At 44.3% G+C, this 21,389-nt stretch overlaps 2 protein-coding genes across 5 annotated transcripts; both read left to right on the top strand.

Annotated features, from left to right (window-relative positions):
* Positions 1-1,269: 1,269 nt before the first annotated feature.
* LOC139557248 (putative nuclease HARBI1) lies at positions 1,270-12,201 on the top strand. Of its 4 annotated transcripts, none has more exons than XM_071371790.1 (10): positions 1,270-8,813; positions 9,147-9,217; positions 9,305-9,481; positions 9,572-9,633; positions 9,716-9,802; positions 9,890-10,173; positions 10,253-10,941; positions 11,011-11,126; positions 11,223-11,334; positions 11,429-12,201. In XM_071371790.1, exons 7-10 carry the CDS (start codon positions 10,470-10,472, stop codon positions 11,797-11,799), a joined length of 1,071 nt encoding a protein of 356 aa, XP_071227891.1. In that variant the 5' UTR covers positions 1,270-8,813; positions 9,147-9,217; positions 9,305-9,481; positions 9,572-9,633; positions 9,716-9,802; positions 9,890-10,173; positions 10,253-10,469; the 3' UTR covers positions 11,800-12,201. The 4 variants fall into 4 exon arrangements, with proteins under 4 accessions (XP_071227891.1, XP_071227920.1, XP_071227910.1 ...); XM_071371819.1 differs by having other exon boundaries at positions 9,890-9,931; positions 10,000-10,173; positions 10,253-10,288; positions 10,387-11,334; XM_071371809.1 differs by having other exon boundaries at positions 9,890-9,931; positions 10,000-10,288; positions 10,387-11,334.
* Positions 12,202-13,709: 1,508 nt separating this feature from the next.
* On the top strand, positions 13,710-20,748 carry LOC139557243 (protein transport protein Sec61 subunit alpha). The gene is made up of 12 exons (XM_071371777.1): positions 13,710-13,837; positions 16,693-16,760; positions 16,853-16,918; positions 17,245-17,323; positions 17,659-17,790; positions 18,023-18,132; positions 18,377-18,530; positions 18,654-18,814; positions 19,292-19,489; positions 19,901-20,092; positions 20,203-20,279; positions 20,383-20,748. The coding sequence occupies exons 1-12, from the start codon at positions 13,831-13,833 to the stop codon at positions 20,567-20,569; spliced, it is 1,431 nt and encodes a 476-aa protein (XP_071227878.1). The 5' UTR covers positions 13,710-13,830; the 3' UTR covers positions 20,570-20,748.
* Positions 20,749-21,389: the final 641 nt, after the last annotated feature.

Below are 21,389 nucleotides of genomic sequence, written 5' to 3' on the forward strand. Positions count from 1 at the left end.
CCTTTTCATCTTTGTCCATTAAATTACATATGCATAGATATTTCTTTGCTCAGTGGTATGCTTACAGGGCACTTTTCTCAACAATACATTTACAATACAATAAACACTCCACTACTCTGTCCACTGAAGAGGTCATCACTAGCGTCCATAGCCACAAAGTCATAATTATGGCTAAACCCTGCCCATTTCTATTATTTATCTTCTTAAAATTGTATTTTAAACCTAACCTTAACCACACTACTAACCTTGTGCCTAGCCCTGCCCTTAAATTAAAATAAAAAATATATTGTTTTTTTGACTTTGTGGCTGTGGAATCTGACATGGCAATGGAAGCTAGTGGAAACCCACTAAAGACTGCGGAAAAACAACCTCGAACAGTGATTTTTACAAATTGTATAAGGCTGACCTCTGGTGGCAGTCAAATGTTGTGACTACAACAGCTTTGACTTTGAATATCTTTTTTATGGTATTTTGTTATTCTTTATTGCTGAGAAGTGCAGTTAATTAAAGGCCCAGTGCAGTCAAAAACGTGATTTCATGTGTTTTATATATATTTTATAATGATTTAATGACCAATAAGAAAGAGAGTTCCAAACCTCTCTGCCAATAAGAGCTAGTTTTCAGTTTTCCCCTCCCCACCACCCCATGTTGGAGTTCGTTTTGCAAGGCCCGGTGCCCAGGTTGGGGGAGAGTTCATTTAAGGACCACTGGAATGGTCTAAAATGAGCAAACCACCAATCCAAGCATTTTTTTGGTTGAGAAAGTACTCTTGCTAAGAAAACCGGACCTCTCTGAAATGAAAATGGATGGCCCTCCATTCAGTAAAATATATTTTTACCTGACCCTCCCTGAACGTTTGAAAAAAAAACAAGGGACCCTCCCCAAAATATAAATTAAAACATAAAGTGGATAGCAGAGAACATGCCTACCGTTTATCGTCACTCATTGAACAGACCAGAGCCTTAGATATGCAGTTTTAGAAACGTTTCTTCGTTTTGTAAGTATTACATGACAAAGTAGCCAGAAGGTTGTGGATTTGCAGACCACCGTGGGAAAGGGTAGGGTTGAAAAGATATCCATTATAATAAAAGCACTACATGAATCTATTAAATTATTTGCGGTCTGAGAAAAAAAAATACATTTAAACGCATTTTATTCAATTCTACGTCATTTTACATCACTGGAGACAAGCAGAATATTTTTTATTACCACAACAGAGCATGACAACGAATGAGCGCATGCTGCAGCACCGGAGACGGTTTGATTTCGATCATTTTCAAATCTATTCTATTTTATTCCATGATGTTGTTGTACAAAATATATTTGTGTTGACTGTGATTAGGGCATGGGAATATAAGAGCATCTGCCTGGATAACTAAAAAACTAGGCATGCAAAGCTCACCGCATGATCTTCAAACCAAATACTGACCAAACTCATGTATCTAAAAGTGAATTCAAAGGCACTGTAGAATGACTGTATAGCATAGCAAGGCATTTTTTTTCCATTCTTATTTCATTATGAGTAATACTCTTTTAAAATGTGATTTTATAAAGCCTAAATTACAAATTTGTGGGCATGTTGTTGAAGTGCTGTTGTTGATGTGTTGTTGAAATCCTAAGCGCTCCAGCTTCTAACGTGTCACAATTGCTTCACATTTGATTTTTTAAATGGCAGGCTATAGTCTTGAAATAATAATAACATAGTCTAAATAATGAATGTTCGTTACTTCTTAGGCTACCTGGCTTGCTCCGGACTGATTTAGAGTTAGTATGTTGTTTAATAGCCTGTTAAAATGTTGAACGTCAATTGATAGTGACAGAATCATACTGTACATTACTTCCCAAGCAAAGTACATTTTTTGTCTCCTCGGCTATAGAAGGTTGTAGCACAGCCTCTAAATGTCAAAGAGACAAACCAAAGATATTCTATATACATTGGAGTCACGTCTTTCCACTGCATTTTACAGCTTGTTTCTAGCGTAAAGCATTGCAGACTAAAGCGCCGTGATGTATCACGTTATATAATCAGGTCCATTTAATTGTTTTCAAAATCATAAGCCAACAAGGAGTAGGCCTATGCTTACAGCCATTTTCTTTAACAAAAGCCATAATACCCTCACATGCCCCCTCAATTCGAGCCCTGGTTTTAATTTAACACACCAAGCTATACACTAAGATATTTAAGGCGTGTATGGTGACAAAGAAATGGATGGCAAAATCCATGGATAGTAGACTATAATTTTGTATGTCAAACAGATAGGTTTACCTATAATTTCTTGAATAGGAAAAAAAAGGATACAACACAAAACCCTCTTGTTAGTAGTCTGATGTCAAATTAAAATGAAGACTGTTTAAATGAATTAGCGTTCTCGAATTAGCCTACTTTCAGCACCCATGCGCTGCCCATCTCCGTGGCTGCCGCTTCATAGTAATGTCAGTTATGTAAATTACTCGAATATGGCTAATTGTGAGGTCAATAACTCTGATAAATAGCTTCATTATGGGCAACAAAAGTTTATTCATATCAATTATAGCAGTATCAAGCTTACCTCTCGCCCTCATCTTCGCGCTCTACCGTTCAAACTGAACATCAGTAGGCCTAGTCGACACGCACAGATATTGAATGTTTTGGACAAAAACAATTTATTTTCAAAAGAAGCCTTTGACTCGCTTTCTGGAGTGCCACTATACACAGCACAGGTTTATGTTGGTTAGGCAGCACAAATGGAATCAGCAAGAGCAGGACAGGCCGGGGCTCATGATTGGGAACGACAATCCATTGCAGTGTAGTCTTGTTTTATATACACCAAACTCGTGAAGGAAGTACATTTTCTCAGAAATATAACTTTGCCCTGTGCTGCCTCAAGCATGCTCTTCGTATAACCTATTGTCACAATTCGTGTGTATAGGTGGCAGGGAAGTCAGGCGCAGGAGAATTAAACTTGGTAAAATGGAGTAATTTAATAAAACTCCAAAACCATAAATACAAATGAAACAAATTTTCGCGCACTAAATACAAACACGACACTGAACATAAAACAATCTCTGACAAAGACATGATGGGAAACAGAGGGTTAAATACACAACAGGTAATGAATGGGATTGAAACCAGGTGTGTAGGAAGACGAGACAAAACCAATGGAAAATTAAAAATGGCCGAGCCCCACCCGAACAAGGAGAGGCATCGACTTAGGCAGAAGTCGTGACAGTACCCCCCCTGACCCGCGGCTACAGCTGCGCGTCGACACCGGCCTCGGGGACGACCTGGAGGGCGAGGCGCAGGGCGATCCGGATGGAGACGGTGGAATTCTCGAAGCATGGAAGGATCTAACACATTCTCGACACCGGAACCAAGCTTCTCTCCTCCGGACCGTACCCCTCCCAGTCCACGAGGTACTGAAGACCCCTCGCCCGACGTCTCGAATCCTAAATGGATCGAACGGAGTACGCCGGGACCCCCTCGATGTCCAGAGGGGGCGGAGGAACATCCCGCACTTCAGCCTCCTGGAGCGGGCCAGCCACCACCGGCCTGAGGAGAGACACATGGAACGAGGGGTTAATACGGTAATTAGTGGGTAGCTGTAACCTGTAACATACCTCGTTCACTCTCCTCAGGACTTTAAACGGCCCCACAAACTGCGGACCCAGCTTCCGGCAGGGCAGGTGGAGGGAAAGGTTTCAGGTCGAGAGCCAGACCCTGTCCCCTGGTGTGAACACCGGGGCCTCACTGCGGTGACGGTCTGCGCCAACTTTCTGGCGCAGTATGGCGCGCTGGAGGTGAATGTGGGCGGCCTCCCAGGTTTCCTCCGCGCGCTGGGCAAATTGTCCACCGCAGGAGCTTCAGTCTGACTCTGATGCCATGGAGCCAGAACCGGCTCATACCCTAATACACATTGAAAGAGAAAGGTTAGTGGAGGAGTGGCGTAGTGAGTTCTGGGCCATCTCTGCCCAGGGCACGAATTTCGCCCACTCCTCCGGCCGGTCCTGGCAATAAGACCGCAGAAACCTACCCACATCCTGGTTAACTCTCCACCTGCCCATTACTCTCGGGGTGAAAACCTGAGGTAAGACTGACCGAGACCCCCAGACGTTCCATGAACGCCTTCCAGACCCTTGACGTGAACTGGGGACCCCGATCAGACACTATATCCTCAGGCACCCCATAGTGCCGGAAGACGTGTGTAAACAGAGCCTCCGCAGTTTGTAAGGCCGTAGGGAGACCGGGCAAAGGGAGGAGACGACAGGACTTAGAAAAACGATCCACAACGACCAGGATCGTGGTGTTACCCTGTGAAGGTGGAAGATCAGTTAAGAAATCCACCGATAGGTGCGACCACGGCCGTTGTGGAACGGGTAAGGGTTGTAACTTTCCTCTGGGCAGGTTTCTAGGAGCCTTGCTCTGGGCGCACACTGAGCAGGAGGAAACAAATCCTCACGTCCTTAGCTAAAATGGGCCACCAGTACCTCCCATCAAGACAGCGCACCGTCCGACCTATCCCAGGATGACCAGAGGTTGACGTGTGGGCCCAATAGATCAGTCGGTCACGAACAGCAGACGGAACGTACAGACGCCCAGATGGACACTGGGGGCTCTGCACGTGACGCCCGCTCAATGTCCGCGTCCAGCTCCCACACCACCGGCGCCACCAAACAAGAGGCTGGGAGTATGGGAGTGGGATCAATGGACCGCTCCTCTGTGTCATACAGCCGGGACAGTGCGTCTGCCTTCACGTTCTGGGAGCCTGGTCTGTAAGAGAGGGTAAACACAAAACGGGTGAAAAACATGGCCCACCTTGCCTGAAGAGGATTCAGTCTCCTCGCTTCCCGGATCTACTCCAGATTGCGATGGTCAGTCCAGATGAGAAAAGGGTGTTTAGCCCCCTCAAGCCAATGTCTCCACGCCTTCAAAGCCTTGATGACAGCCAACAGCTCCCGGTCCCCCACATCATAGTTTCGCTCCGCCGGGCTGAGCTTCTTCGAAAAGAAAGCACAGGGGCGGAGCTTCAGTGGCGTACCCGAGCGCTGAGAGAGCACTGCACCTATCCCAGCTTCGGATGCGTCCACCTCCACTATGAAAGGCGAAGAGTGATCCAGATGAGCCAACACAGGAACAGAGGTAAACAGAGCCTTCAGGTGCCTAAAAGCCCTGTTCGCCTCAGCTGACCACTGCAAGCGCACCGGGTCCCCCTTTAGCAGTGAGGTAATAGGAGCAGCAACCTGACCAAAACCCCGGATAAATCTCCGGTAGTAGTTGGCAAACCCTAAGAATCGCTGCACCTCCTTTACCGTGGTGGGAGTCGGCCAATTACGCACGGCTGCAATGCGATCACTCTCCATCTCCACCCCTGACCTGGAAATCCGATGCCCTAGGAAGGAGACGGACTGTTGGAAGAACAAGCATTTCTCAGCCTTGACGTACAGGTCATGCTCCAACAGGCGACCAAGCACTTTGCGCACCAGGGACACATGCTCGGCGAGTGTAGCGGAGTATATCAGAATGTCATCGATATAGACCACTACACCCTGCCCGTGCAGGTCTCTGAAAATCTCGTCCACAAATGATTGGAAAACTGATGGAGCAGTCATCAACCCATACGGCATGACTAGGTACTCATAATGCCCTAAGGTGGTACTAAATGCCGTCTTCCACTCGTCTCCCTTCTTAATACGCACCAGATTGTACGCACTCCTGAGATCCAGTTTAGTGAAGAAGCGCCCCCCGTGCATTGACTCAATCGCCGTAGCGATAAGAGGTAGCGGGTAACTATACCTCACTGTGATTTTATTGAGACCTCGATAATCAATGCACGGGCGCAAACCTCCATCCTTCTTCACAAAAAAGAAACTCGAGGAGACGGGTGAAATGGAGGGCTGAATGTACCCCTGACGCAGGGATTCAGAGACATATGTCTCCATAGCCACCGTCTCCGCTTGCGACAGGGGATACACGTGACTCCTGGGAAGTGCAGCGTCTACCAGGAGATCTATCGCACAATCCCCCCGTCGATGGGGTGGTAATTGAGTCGCCTTCAGAGCCAAATCGGCATATTCTGGGAGAATGCGCACGGTGGAGTCCTGATCTGGACTTTCCACCGTAGTAGCACCAACGGAAACCCCTAAACACCTACCTGAACATTCTCGCGACCACCCCATGAGAGCCCTCTGGCCACGAAACAGTAGGGTTATGACAAGCTAACCAGGGTAGGCCCAGCACCACGGAATACGCAGGAGAATCAATAAGAAAAAGACTAATCTTTTCCGTGTGACCCCCCTGCGTTACCATACTCAAAGGAGCGGTGGCCTCCCTGATAAACCCTGACCCTAATGGTCGACTATCTAAAGCATGAACGGGGAAAGGCATATTCACAGGAACAATGGGGATCCCTAAACTATGAGCTAATCCTTTGTTAATGAAATTCCCAGCCGCACCTGAATCTACTAGCGCCTTATGCTGGGAACGCGGGGAAAATTCAGGAAAGGTAATAGAGACAAACATATGTGCAACAGATGGCTCTGGATGAGAATGGTGCCTACTCACCTGGGGTGACGCCAGAGTGCCCTGCCTGCCACCTCGATACCCAGAGGAACCAACCCGGCACCGACCAGCAGTGTGACCTCTGTGGCCACATATGGTGCACGAGCGGGAACCCCCTCCGTTCTCCCTGTGCACCGCACCTCCCAGCTCCATAGGTATCGGAGAGGGTGTGCGGGAGGATGGAACAACCAAACTCCGATCTGGACGTCCGCGAGTAGCCAGCAGGTTGTCCAGCCGGATGGACAGGTCCACCAGCTGGTCAAAAGTGAGGGTGGTGTCTCTGCAAGCCAGCTCCCGACGGACGTCCTCACGTAGACTACAGTAGTAATAGTCGACCAAGGCCCGGTTGCTCCATCCAGCTCCGGCAGCCAGGGTCCTAAACTCCAGTGCAAACTCCTGGGCGCTCCTCGCCTCCTGCCTTAGATGGTAGAGGAGCTCACCCGCCACTCTGCCCTCAGGTGGGTGGTCGAATACTGTCCGGAAACAGCGGGTGAACTCCTCAAAATCGACCAACGCGGCATCTCCCCCTCCACACAGCGCTGGCCCACTCCAGGGCTTTCCCGGTGAGGCACGAGACGAAGGCGAAACTCTTCTCACGGTTCGATGGAGCTGGGTGGACCGTGGCCAGGTACAGGCTTAGTTGGAGGAACCCCTGGCAGCCGGCAGCATCTCCGTCGTATCCCCGTGGCATGGATAGCTGGATCCTGCTAGGTTCAGGTGGCAAAAGGGCGTTCAGGGGAGACCCCGGTTGTGCTGGTGGAGGCGCTGGGAAAACTCCCTGTGTCTCCCAGCAGTCCATATTCTGGACAACGCGATCCATGGCAGTGCTCAGCTTGTAAATCATCTCTGTACGTTCCATGACGCACTCCTCCACCTCCATGGCCGGGGTACCTTCTCCTGCTGACTTCATTGTTGGTCAGAGATTCTGTCACAATTCATGTGTATAGGTGGCAGGGAAGTCAAGTCAGGCACAGGAGAATTCAACTTGGTCAAATGGAGTAATTTAATAAAACAAAACATAACTCCAAAACCATAAATACAAATGAAACAAATTGGTACGAAGACCCGTCGCACACCAAATACAAACAACACGACACTGAACATAAAACAATCTCTGACAAAGACATGATGGGAAACAGAGGGTTAAATACACAACAGGTAATGAATGGGGTTGAAACCAGGTGTGTAGAAAGATGAGACAAAACCAATGGAAAATGAAAAATGGATCAATGATGGCTAGAAGACCGGTGACGTCGACCGCCGAGCACCACCCGAACAAGGAGAGGCATCGACTTCGGCAGAAGTTGTGACACCTAAAGCCTATAGTATAGCCAAAGATAATTTTATTTAAACCACACTCGGCGCACTTGAAAGTGTGCACCCAGCAGATAATTTTTATTTTTTATTTTACCTTTATTTAACCAGGTAGGCCAGTTTAGAACAAGTTATCATTTACAACTGCGACCTGGCCAAGATAAAGCAAGTAGTGCGACAAAAACAACAACACAGAGTTACACATAAACAAACGTACAGTCAATAACACAATAGAAAAAATCTATGTACAATGTGTGCAAATGTAGTAAGAGTGGGGAGATAAGGCAATAAATAGGCCATAGAGGCAAAATAATTACAATTTAGCATCAGGGATGAGGGGCATCATTGGGCACACATCTGGCTACTATAATAACCAACTCATTGTCAACCCTTAGCAATATGAAATTTAATCAATTACAAATTAAATTACCCTCCCCTGGACTAAATTTTAAATAGACTAAACCCTCCCCCTGACTGAAATTGTAAAAGCATGACCCTCCCACATTTTCCTTCAGGTAATACTTGTGTAAATCTCGACCACTCGCTAAGAAGCCATTGTTGTTTCTTTATATAAAACGAACTCTACCAGGGGCCTGTTGCACAAAAGTAGAATTAAGACATCCGGGATAAATGACTCAGCTGAGCTCAATGAAGCCAAAACATGTGCGTCCAGGCTTAATTGGTTGCACAAAGACCAAGCCAGGATGAGCAGACACGGATTCATTAAGCCAGGTGAAACCAATCCTGGATAGGTGCGCGCTCACGGCTCACTCAAATAGACCCCGCCACAGATTAACTGATTTACCATGGCAACTAGAGCCGCGTACTTTTCCCCGTCGGAAGCACAAATCCTCATGGAGGCATACGAGGAGGTAAAAGATATAATTAAGAAGAAAGGCAACACCGCCACAGTGATAAAGCAAAGAGAAAAAGCGTGGCAAAGTATTGCAGACCGCCTGAATGCGTAAGTAGTGCACAATTACACACTCACCGCTCCGCTGAAACATCACAATTACAATTCAAATATTTAATTCACATCTCCAAAAATGCAGTTGTACTGTAATTATGAAACGGTTAAATTTTTAATTGAAATGCACTGCAGATATGAGTGAAATTGTGTAAAGTAACTCCATCACACTGTATAAAGCTATGATACATTTTTTGATATTTTTACTGAAAACAAGACAAAAATACCAAGTAATTTTTTGCAGTGTGACTCCATTAAATGTGTGTGTGTGTGTGTGTGTGTGTGTGTGTGTGTGTGTGTGTGTGTGTGTGTGTGTGTGTGTGTGTGTAGATTAAACATGAACGGGCCAAAACGGACATGGCAGCAGGTCAAAATCAAATACAAGAACATTCTGCAGAATGGTATGGTCCCTGACTAATATTTAACAAAGCACAAGCATATATTGTACCCAGAAGGTGCCTGCTCACACATTGTCTGTACTGTTTTAGCAGTGAAAAAGAATACCCACAGACAAGGCACGGGTGGTGGGTCACCAAAGGCTGACCTTACCCCAGCAGAGGACATGGCCTTGGAGCTAAATAAAGGCAGGCCCGTCTTAGAGGGGATCCCTGGGGGGAAAGAGACGAGCATAGGTTCCTCCCAAGATGCCACCCGCTTCATTCAAGGTATGTCCTTCCATCTCTACATGGGATACAACCACATTCATATTGAATCAATTTGGACTGTCTGACTTTGGTTTACCTATTGCCTTGCAGTGTCTGGCAGCACTGTGTTCCTGTTAGAGCCACCAGCACAAGCACCAGACGATGCTGATCCAGTGAGTACTCCATCAAAGGCATACTGTAGGCCTGGCATGTCTTGTCTACTAGCTTCAATATGAATCCGATTAAATGTGATAGGGTGAAGGCCCCAGTGCAGCAGCAACAGCACATGATGGAGACGATGATGAGGAGGAGACCATCTCTCTGGATTCCAGAAGGCATGAGGTATCATGTTAAGACTGTGAAAGTACTATTTACTCTACAATGGTGAGGAGTCCTCATCAAAATCAAAAAATCTAATTTCTTTTACAGGACCCAGATGCTATACAGTGGGAAAACCAGCCTGGCAACATAGTGCGTATTAATAAAAGGACACCACATCCTGCCAAATTCCAGCTGCGCTAATTGTATTGTGTTCACAGAGCTCACAAGCTATCAGAAAGTTGTATGGCAACCACCTCCGGCGCCAAATAGAACTGGCAGACATAGACATTCAGTACAAGAAGAAAAAGATGGAAAATCTTGCACTGGAGTCCGAAATAAAAAAGAGGACAATTAGGAAACTGGACCTTGAAATAAAAAAACTTGAGAGGGAGGTGAGATATGCCTTCAATGTACACTGTATGCTAACTGTAACACAAATGTATTAATCATTATTTTTCTTTCCTCCCCCAGCTCCAAGAAGATGACACAGCTCAAAATAAAAATTAGGTATATTCTCGTAAAGTCAAGTGAGCCATGACATATGAGCTCTTATTGTGAGCACACAGGACGGTGGCATCTTTCTAAGGTTTTTTTTATTTTCCCAGCAATCAGTACAACCAAGTCATCGTTATAAGGCATCGCCCTCTTTTGCCCACCCCCCCAGCACCAGGTGTGGCCACTAGCCTATATGAAGGCCCAAAATTGTGTGTTCCTTTCTGCTCTGACAATGGCATGCCCATTCGTGCGAGATGTGGTGGATGAAGAAGCACTTGTGCTGAGGAGAGCCTTCAGGCGAGAAAGGGTCTTCAGGGACCGGTTGGACCCACTGGCCTTCCCTGATGACCATCTATATGAAAGATACAGGTTTTCTGCAGATGGCATCAGGTATCTATGCAGACTACTGGGTCCCAGGATTAAGCACCGCACTGCACGGAGCCATGCACTGAGTGTGGAGCAAATGGTTTGTGTGGCCTTGCGCTTTTTTGCTAGTGGAGCCTTCCTGTACTCAGTGGGGGATGCAGAACAGCTGAACAAGGCCACAATTTGCCGCACAATAAGGAGTGTGTGTCTGGCTATCAAAGCATTAGCAGATGTCTTCATCTCCTTCCCTGGCCACAGAAGACTCTGTGACATCAAAGAGGAGTTCTATAGGATTGCAGGTAAGAGGATCTACAAATTACAGGACAACTGTTAACACATAGTAGGATACTCATTACTTTGTGTGACAGGTTTCCCCAATGTCATTGGTGCAGTGGACTGCACACACATAAGGATAAAAGCCCCCTCAGGTGCCCATGAGGCCGATTTTGTGAATAGGAAATCCTTTCACAGCATTAATGTTCAGGTGAACATAACTTTTTGATATTGTCCATTGACGAACACTCTGCATTGCCAGTGATGTGCATTGATTGGTGTAATATTCCTCATCTTATGATTTCAGATGGTCTGCAATGCTGACTGTGTGATCAGCAATGTTGTGGCAAAATGGCCTGGCTCAGTCCATGACTCCAGAATCTTTCGGGCCTCTGAAATCTATCAGTGCCTATCACAAGGTAAGCCACACAACCCCTATTTATAACCATCATGGCTGTGTCAAGAATATCACTGTGTTTATGAGGTAGTAATGATGAGATTTTGTGTTGACAGGTGAATTCTCTGGTGTGTTGCTGGGAGACAGGGGGTATGGCTGCCAGCCTTTTCTCCTGACACCTTTCACAGACCCCCAGGAAGCACAGCAGGCCTACAACCATGCCCATGCCAGGACCAGGGCCAGAGTTGAAATGACCTTTGGCCTCCTGAAGGCACGCTTTCACTGCCTTCACAAATTAAGGGTCAGCCCTGTTAGGGCATGTGATATTACTGTGGCTTGTGCTGTCCTCCACAATGTGGCCTGCCTGAGGAAGGAGAGGGCCCCCAGAGTGCCACCAGCCATGGACTGGGACAATCCGGCAATCTTCCCTGATGACGACAGTGGTCGGCTGCTGAGGGACCAATATGTGTTGAATTATTTTAGTTAGTATGTGTGCTTTCAATTTTGGTTAAATATGTCCTGCGGTGGCAGAGGAATTTGGGTTTTTTTGGGTTCGTTTTTTGACGAATTTGGCCTCTTATGATGTTTGTGCGGTATACTGTGTGTAATACAAGGCTGCAGGGAGGCTACTGCATCCATTCATTTGTCTGTTCAGTTGATGTGTATGGATTTGTCCTGCATTTATTTTAGTGTGCAGACATGCAGGGTGTGTTATATACAGACCTTTGAATGTGTATGTATCATTTTGTATAATATGCTTGGATTCTGTGCTTTCCATCTTGTAGAGTCACTGTGACTTCAGTTTCGAAAGGAGCTGATGGTTTACCTGCTTTGTTTTGTCCTTATTCAATAAAGGAACATAATGTTACACATTGTGTTTTTATATTCATATGGAATGTGTATTTGTTTATATGACAGAGTACTAGGGCCACACTGAAGAAAAAGGATAAAGTCATAAATTTATGAGGCTGGTTCTTTCTGCAGAAAAGCTACATATTGTTTTTACAGTTTTGATACTTATGACAATGTGATACTTAATATTCTGGCACATCAGCATGTCTTTGTTTATGAAACCATACTGAAGTACAATTTCACGAAATGCCCCACATCTGTCATTTTAACAACTGTCCTCCTTTAAAACAACTGGTTACAATATTATGACTTGTGTTTTTTTCCCCTCTGTGGCCCTAATATTCTATCATTTTATATATAGCCTTATAGTCTATGGGAAACTGTAAATTATCTAATGATAGCAACATCATCTAAAAATCATTTTTTATCCAAAATCATTGAAATTAATGATCACAAACGTTTAAATAATAACAGTGGGTCTAGTTATATGTGATAACAATGTATAGTGAGCAGTGAAATAACTATTGGTTTCCATTTGTGGTGACTGCTGACTGACATTAGGGATGAGATTAAATAGATCCTGGAATTTAGCCTGGTCTGGAGCAGGCTAGCTCCACAGAATAAATCTCCATGGTAATTTATACCATAACATATCCTCCTGCCCCCTATCCATCTTTAGTGCAACCGGATTACGGATCAATTGAGCCAGGATCACCAAGATATCCTGGCTTAATCCCTTATCCTAGTTTTGTGCAACAGGCCCCAGTTCTAGCAAAATTCTTGCTTGAGAAATTGCACTTGCTATGAAGATATTTTTTATTTTATTTTATTCAATTGTTATGGTTTGAAAACAGTCTTAGTAAGGTACTTAATAGTTACACAGAAAGTATTTTATATTCAGATTTTTTTTTAAACGGGCAGCGGCACAAGAGACCCCTAGACAAATAGGATTTTGGTCACACAGGGCCCAACATTTTCTCGATTCAGAAATCATTGAAGACAAATAAATAAATAAAAATCATGATCATGCATTTTAATATAACTGAAGGTAAATTAGACTACTGATTTATCAGTCTCGTGTCATAATTTGAGAAGTTTTGCATTTCCTGCAAGAGCAATATTGTTTATCATAATCAAACCTGAATCAAGGCATATCTTTTTCTGTGAAGTGTCAAGATTTCTCAAACATAAACAGTCAATAATAAAACTAACGTAGTTGGTATCTATCATTTCTGTTCAATCAAACATCTACTTTCAGAGCATATCCCCCAATGTGAACTACAGTAGCTAAGGTGATCATTCAGCTACGTTACTCCAGAAATTTGTGGGATGAAAAATACTCAAAGATCTGACATGTAGTAGGCAGTTTTAATGTCAAATGCCGCGTTCATGTGCTAGTCGGAACTAGAAACGCTGAAATTTCCCACTTGCTAACTAGTTGAACGCGGCTCGTGCATAACTACAACCGGCTAGCAAGTCGGACATTTCAGAGTTTCCTTGTTCCGACTAAAACATGAACACGGCACATGGTACTCGGCGCTTAATTGGTGACGTGTCTTTACAGAGCTTTCTTTTCAGTGGGGAGAGGCTAGATGGTGCCACGCGAATTGTGCTGATCCTTCAAGTGGCACCAATTTTACACAACAGGAATCGGATCAAGGACACCATGGGCAGTGAGTGATTTTTTTCCCTACTTCTATGTATGTCCATGTACCTGTGAACTGCATATGACATTTATCTTAGAAATATTTGACTTGACTAGGAATGGGCATGTAGTTAGCAAGCTACTATAGTGTAATGCTAACATCAGCCGTAGCTAACGTTGTGACTCTAGCTGGCTAACTAGTTACGTTAGCTAGTTATTGTGCGTCCTTAGCTAACATTTGCTAATCTGGGTTACATACAACACCATTTACTTATCAATGAACTGTTAAATAAAGCTAGCAAAATATCCCATGTCATGTAGTTAATGTGAGTTACCATATTAACGGAATTGGCAGCTAACGGTAAAGCCAAGGCAGGACTCGGTAACGTTAGTTAGCCAGACTCGAGGGCCCATAAATTGTTGCTGTTGGCTCTTGTTCGGGGCATTCAGATTGCTGTGTGCACCTACAACATTACCACATGATCTACCCTCTACAGTCTTTCTGATGTCATCCTTATAGGAAATGTAGCACCGTCTTTGCAATGAATGTGACCGTAACTTATCATGACTGGTTTGCTTCTAGCGCGATAACATTGATTGAATAAGCCATTGCCAATGAATGTCAATTTCTTTGAGCCTAGTAGTCTACAGTAACAGTAGTTAACTGTATTTCCATTGCCTCTTTTAATACACTAATAATTATCTATAAGAACACTAAGTTTGTCCCCACATGCAATATAACTAGCTAGCTATACTAGCTTCTTGACCTTGTTAGTGAGTGGAACCAACTTTTTGCATGCGTGGGAGTGATGACGTTTCATCCTGACATAGTTTGAGTATCAGCTGTAGAATCATGTAGTAATACATTTTATAGCGCTTTTCATTAGACAGAATCTCAAAGTGCTTGTTTACCAAAAATAAACAACAAGGGTAATTAAAAAATACATAGTCTAGAACAGTAACTAGCTAGGTCAAGTCCGTTTGAGTGCTTGGGCAGACTCGGTCATGAGGTGATCTGGAAGATCATAACTAGATGGTCATCAGAGGCGGTGGTTAGGTCAGCATGTCCAAGAGCAGGCATCTCGATGTCATCTCCGCTGTCTGCAGATTCTCTCTATTGGGACTCTGGGATTTATTTTTATTTTTTAGCTCCCCACAAAGTACATCCCACTGTTTCTTCTTACTTCAGAAGTATCCGCCTACCTATGTACAGTTGAAGTCGGAAGTTTACATACACCTTAGCCAAAAAAAAATCACAAGTCCTGACATTTAATCCTAGTAAAAATTCCTAGTCTTATGTAAGTTAGGATCATCACATTATTTTAATGTGAAATGTCAGAATAATAGTAGAGAATTATTTATTTCATCTTTTATTTCTTTCATCACATTCCCTGTGGGTCAGAAGTTTACATACACTCAATTAGTATTTGGTAGCATTGCATTTAAATTGTTTAACTTGGGTCAAATGTTTCGGGTAGCCTTCCACAAGCTTCCCACAATAAGTTGGGTGAATTTTGTCCCATTCCTCCTGACAGAGCTGGTGTAACTGAGTCAGGTTTGTAGGCCTCCTTGCTCGCACATGCTTTTTCAGTTCTGCCCACACATTTTCTATAGGATTGAGGTCAGGGCTTTGTGACGGCCACTCCAATACCTTGACTTTGCTGTCCTTAAGCCATTTTACCACAACTTTGGAAGTATACTTGGGGTCATTGTCCATTTGGAAGACCCATTTGCGACCAAGCTTTAACTGCCTGACTGATGTCTTGAGATATTGCTTCACTATATCCACATAATTTTCCTTCCTCGTGATGCCATCTAAGTGCACCAGTCCCTCCTGCAGTAAAGCACCCCAACAACATGATGCTGCCACCCCCGTGCTTCACGGTTGGGATGGTGTTCTTCTGTTTGCAAGACTCACCCTTTCTCCTCCAAACATAATGATGGTCATTATGGCCAAATAGTTATATTTTTGTTTAATCAGACCAGAGAACATTTCTCTAAAGTACAATCTGTGTCCCCATGTGCAGTTGCAAACCGTAGTCTGGCTTTTTTATGGCGGTTTGGAGCAGTGGCTTCTTCCTTGCTGAACGGCCTTTCAGGTTATGTCGATTATAGGACTCGTTTTACTGTGGATATAGATACTTTTGTACATGTTTCCTCCAGAATCTTCACACGGTCCTTTGCTGTTCTGGGATTGATTTGCACTTTTCGCACCAAAGTACGTTCATATAGAGACAGAACGTGTCTCCTTCCTGAGCAGTATGACGGCTGCGTGGTCCCATGGTGTTTATACTTGCGTACTATTGTTTGTACAGATGAACATAGTACCTGCAAGTGTTTGGAAATTGCTTCCAAGGATGAACCAGACTTGTGGAGGTCTACAAAAAAAAATCCTGAGGTCTTGGCTGATTTCTTTTGTTTTTTTCCCATGATGTCAAGCAAAGATGGAGTCCAATGGACCAACTCAGGCCGATTGACATCATTTATCAGAAGTGTCTAAAGCCATGACATAATTTTCTGTGATTTTCCAAGCTGTTTAAAGGCACAGGCAACTTAAACTTCTGACCCAATGGAATTGTGATACAGTGAAATAAGCTGTCTGTTAACAATTGTTGGGGAAATTACTTGTGTCACGCACAAAGTAGATGTCCTAACCGACTTGCCAAAACTATAGTTTGTTAACAAGAAATTTGCGGAGTGGTTGAAAAAAGAGTTTTAATGACTCCAACCTAAGTGCATGTAAATTTCTGACTTCAACTGTATGTAGACCTACCTCACTGTTCTGTATAATGTAATTCTCTGGTTAATACTTTATTTTACTGTGTATGTTAAATCACTAATGTATAATGTCGTTTTTGTCCAATGTCCTCTTGTTTTTTCCAGTCAAATTTTTGGAAGTCATAAAGCCGTTTTGTGCGGTCTTACCTGAGATTCAGAAACCAGAGAGAAAGGTATAGTATACTGCAATTTCTCTTCACTAGCTTTTTTAACAATCTTAGCTCTAGTGATGTCTCTCTAAAATGTCCCTCTTTTCCTTCTACAGATTCAGTTCAGAGAAAAAGTACTATGGACTGCCATCACTCTCTTCATCTTCCTGGTGTGCTGCCAGGTTAGTATCTGCCGGGCCTGAAAATCTTTCTCAGTGTAATTCTATCTATTGTATGGCGCTTGCAGAGAAATCCTGCAGCCCACATCACATTTCATTTGTCACATGCTTTGTAAACAACCGGTGTAGACTAACAGTGAAATGCTTACTTATGGGCCCTTCCCAACAATGCAGAGAGAAAATAAAAATCAATACCAGGAGGAATAAATGGACATAATCTCTCACCAGCTGAACATATAGTTAAGGCCACAGGTAATGATGACTCAATGGGTGCAGTTGTAGCTCTTGTGGGTTCATTGTATTGATTCATTCTGTCTTCTGTTCTCAAGATTCCGCTCTTCGGCATCATGTCCTCAGACTCCGCAGATCCCTTCTACTGGATGAGAGTAATCCTGGCCTCCAACAGAGGTGAGAAACCAACAGTCTGGTTCTGCTTAGTTTGAATGCTTGCCTGTATCTTCTCATCAGTCATATTGATAAATGGCTCTCAATCTTGGCTCCTGATCTTGTTTGAACACACATCCCTATTACATTTTTGCTGTTTGGTTCGTACCTCTAACATGGAGAATTAATTATTCCCTGTGATGTTTTCAGGTCTTATCTCTTGACGAGCTGACTTTCTTTGGCTGATTTGTCGCTGTATTCAGAGCTTTGCCTTGGTATAATCCTCTTTCCCATTACAACAGTGTTGGTTCATAATAATAGTTGACTGAAAACAGTACTGTGATCCCACCATTCTACAGGTACTCTGATGGAGCTGGGTATCTCACCAATTGTTACCTCCGGTCTCATCATGCAGCTGCTGGCTGGAGCAAAGATCATTGAGGTTGGAGACACCCCCAAGGACAGAGCACTCTTCAACGGAGCGCAGAAACGTATGTCTGCCCTACAAAGTTTTTACCATGGAATGGGATTAATCATGTGAAGGGATGGTTATTTAACCACCTGACAACTGTTTTCTGAGTTGTGGGCTTGTATGTGATGGGTAGTTGAATAAGGGTCTATAGCCTGTCATAAAGCTGTGGTGTATTCAGTTTTTCATCGTCTAGCAACTCATAGCTGTCCCAAGGATATTGAATGCAACCCAGCTCCCTTTGTCCTCTGCAGTGTTTGGAATGATCATCACCATTGGACAGTCCATCGTGTATGTGATGACAGGCATGTACGGAGACCCCTCAGAGATGGGTGCTGGGATCTGCCTGCTCATCATCATTCAGGTTAGTTAGACACCCCCCCCCCCCCCCCCCCATCACCACTACACTGCTCTCTGTAATGGCTGAAACCCAAGTGATAATGGACATGAGTGAACTGGACAGTTCATTAATTTGACCCATTAAGTACAGAGACCTTTCATTACTTAAACCCCTGGCTGCCATTTCTCTAATCTTTCAATCAGCGATGCTCAGCTTTCATCCGCCTGGTCAGACTGTATTTGAAGCTCTGTCCCTCTTTCTTCCACAGCTTTTTGTGGCAGGTCTGATTGTGCTGCTGCTGGATGAGCTGCTGCAGAAGGGCTATGGGCTGGGCTCTGGTATCTCCCTGTTCATCGCCACTAACATCTGTGAGACCATCGTCTGGAAGGCTTTCAGCCCCACTACTGTCAACACTGGCAGAGGTATTTATACTGGCCTTACTGCCACCTGTAATTGTATTGACAATGTACTCCTTCTTTTGTTTTTCAGTCAGGGTTGGTCCCTCTGCTGTGGTTGGTTGAGTAACCTTGTCTCTTGTGTCTCAGGAACGGAGTTTGAAGGTGCCATCATTGCCCTGTTCCACCTGTTGGCCACCCGCACAGACAAGGTGCGCGCCCTGAGAGAGGCATTTTACCGCCAGAACCTGCCTAACCTCTTGAACCTCATCGCCACTGTCTTCGTCTTTGCTGTAGTGATATACTTCCAGGTCAGTGGACAGACAACCCCCTCTATAGTTGTAGCCTATATCGTCTTGGCTGTTTTTTGATTGGTTTTACAAATTGCTTTCAATTCATTGCTTAAAGCTGTAATCTGTAAATGGGGAAACTACACCACTGTTTGCTTCAGTACTTTTGTTTTGTTGATGAAACGGAGGAGAGGAGTGTCCAGCAGCCTGGTAAGGAAGTTGCTGTACATATTCTGGTGTTCTATCACGAGTGCAATGATGTCTGAGGGAAAGAAAGTGTTTTGAAGTAACTTCTTTGTTGTAATATCCCAAACAGATGTGGCAGTTTGCCCCTTTACGGATTTCAGCTTTAAGTGACCTATGATATGACCATTGGATCTGACAAAGTGAACAAATGGTCAGACCAAAGCTGATGTTCAATCATTCAGGTTTTTGAATACCATTAAATCTCAGTAGTTGTTTGAAAGGTCTTGAACACTTCTCGCCTCCTCCTTCCAGGGCTTCAGGGTGGACCTGCCCATCAAGTCTGCCCGTTACCGTGGCCAGTACAACACCTATCCCATCAAGCTCTTCTACACCTCAAACATTCCCATCATCCTCCAGTCTGCCCTTGTGTCCAACCTGTACGTGATCTCTCAGATGCTCTCCACGCGATTCAGCGGCAACTTCCTGGTTAACCTGCTGGGAACCTGGTCTGTAAGTACCTATCAGAATGACCTTAGTGCTGCTTTAGTCAATCATACAGCAGTAGACGTACCTTACCAACTTTCATTACACCAGTACTATTTAAAATGCACATACACTTGGTTATTTTATCCCATTTAAACCTTCAAGAGTTCAACAGTACTGAATACTTCTGTGACGTCTAGTAATGGGTGACCGTAAACAACAGAGATTCTATTTGAAGCCATAATGTGGTTATGATCACATGTTTTGGACTACCATGTAAGAACACTGGGAGGGTTGACAGAATTAATTATTTCATTTCAGCAAGCCTGTGTAAGAGTTAGCCTTTGGCAGGTTTTACTCAAACAGCCTTGATTGAGCTATGCTTACAATTAATTCACGATGTATAGATTATTTGTATGTGTGGTTGTTTGTGTATAGGATACTTCCACTGGAGGACCAGCTCGTGCCTACCCGGTTGGAGGTCTCTGCTACTTCCTCTCTCCCCCGGAGTCCTTTGGTTCTGTTCTGGATGACCCCATCCATGCTGCCATCTACATCGTCTTCATGCTGGGCTCCTGTGCCTTCTTCTCCAAAACATGGATCGAGGTTTCAGGATCCTCTGCCAAAGATGTGAGTCACTTGATGCACCAGATATATTTGTTCCATATGTTATAGATTCACTTAGGTTATGTACAGTGAGTTGTGTGGTAGTTGCTAACTCAGGTCTGTATGTCCAACAGGTGGCTAAGCAGCTGAAGGAACAGCAGATGGTGATGAGGGGACACAGAGAGACCTCCATGGTGCATGAGCTCAACAGGTAAACACATATGCACCTTTGGTTGCACTCTGGCCCAAGTGTCAAGAATTATTGGTGTGTATACCTTGCTACATATTTCTAAGATCTTGTGTTCTGTGTGAAGGTACATCCCCACAGCTGCAGCCTTCGGTGGCCTATGCATAGGTGGGCTGTCTGTCATGGCTGACTTCCTGGGTGCCATCGGTTCGGGTACTGGAATCCTATTGGCCGTCACCATCATCTACCAGTACTTTGAGATCTTCGTCAAGGAGCAGAGTGAAATGGGCAGCATGGGCGCGCTGCTATTCTAGAAACCCCCCTTCCTCCAACACATACCACAGACAGATGCAGCCTCCACAAATTCTTACTTTTTATTTTGCATTGTATCTAATGCGCACAAATCAGTACATTTTGCCTCTGGGATGCTTCTTTGTGTTCCCAGTAGCTCTTGAGGGCTCATATGCAGACTGGATCTCATCGGGGAAAGAAAGGCAGCATTTGTCCCAGTGTTCAGCATGGAATTGTGCCTGTTCTTTCTTTCAATACCATTACCGTCCTCTCTTGATCTGACCAGCCAGGATACTCTGCTGACTGTGCTTTTAACCTGTCTATAGGAGATAAGACAAAGGTTTCACATGATGTTGTTGACTGACATCAAGTGAGGTTGGCTGAAGCGTGCTCAAGGAAATTGAAGGCTGAGACACCATCTAAAGGAGTCTGTGCTTAAACCAACACAAGCACTACACCTGGACATTTTTGGAGAGTGGAAAGAAAGCCATGTCATGTTCATTTCAGGTCATCGCAAGCTGGGCATGGAGTTTGAAGAGCCACATATTGGGGTGAAAAAAATATAAATATACATATACTTGTACATGTATTGTATTCCTTAAATGGCTCTGGGAATTTAACAAGTGTTGTCATTTTATATATATTTTTTAAAATCATGGAATATTTGTATTCGTGCTGGTCTTAGCAAGGGCATATGTTTGTCTTTTTTTGTCTCTGGGTCCTTAAGGGAAGGGTTTGTCTGTCGTGGTCTTCTATTCCCAGACCGAATCGCTGCAGATACTGCCTATACGTGGTTGGGTGGGTTTGGGAGGGAAAGGGGATGAGTTGTTTTGGTTTTTACTT

Source organism: Salvelinus alpinus, chromosome 2, assembly GCF_045679555.1.
Source record: "Salvelinus alpinus chromosome 2, SLU_Salpinus.1, whole genome shotgun sequence".
Lineage (NCBI taxonomy): Eukaryota > Metazoa > Chordata > Actinopteri > Salmoniformes > Salmonidae > Salvelinus > Salvelinus alpinus.

Coding starts and splice junctions, on each gene's coding strand:
- LOC139557248 (XM_071371790.1), top strand. CDS start 10,470: ATGAAGGCCCAAAATTGTGTGTTCCTTTCTGCTCTGACAATGGCATGC. Junction 11,127..11,222: donor TTCACAGCATTAATGTTCAG/GTGAACATAACT, acceptor TTATGATTTCAG/ATGGTCTGCAATGCTGACTG. Junction 11,335..11,428: donor CTATCAGTGCCTATCACAAG/GTAAGCCACACA, acceptor TTGTGTTGACAG/GTGAATTCTCTGGTGTGTTG.
- LOC139557243 (XM_071371777.1), top strand. Junction 16,761..16,852: donor TTCAGAAACCAGAGAGAAAG/GTATAGTATACT, acceptor TTCCTTCTACAG/ATTCAGTTCAGAGAAAAAGT. Junction 17,324..17,658: donor AATCCTGGCCTCCAACAGAG/GTGAGAAACCAA, acceptor ACCATTCTACAG/GTACTCTGATGGAGCTGGGT.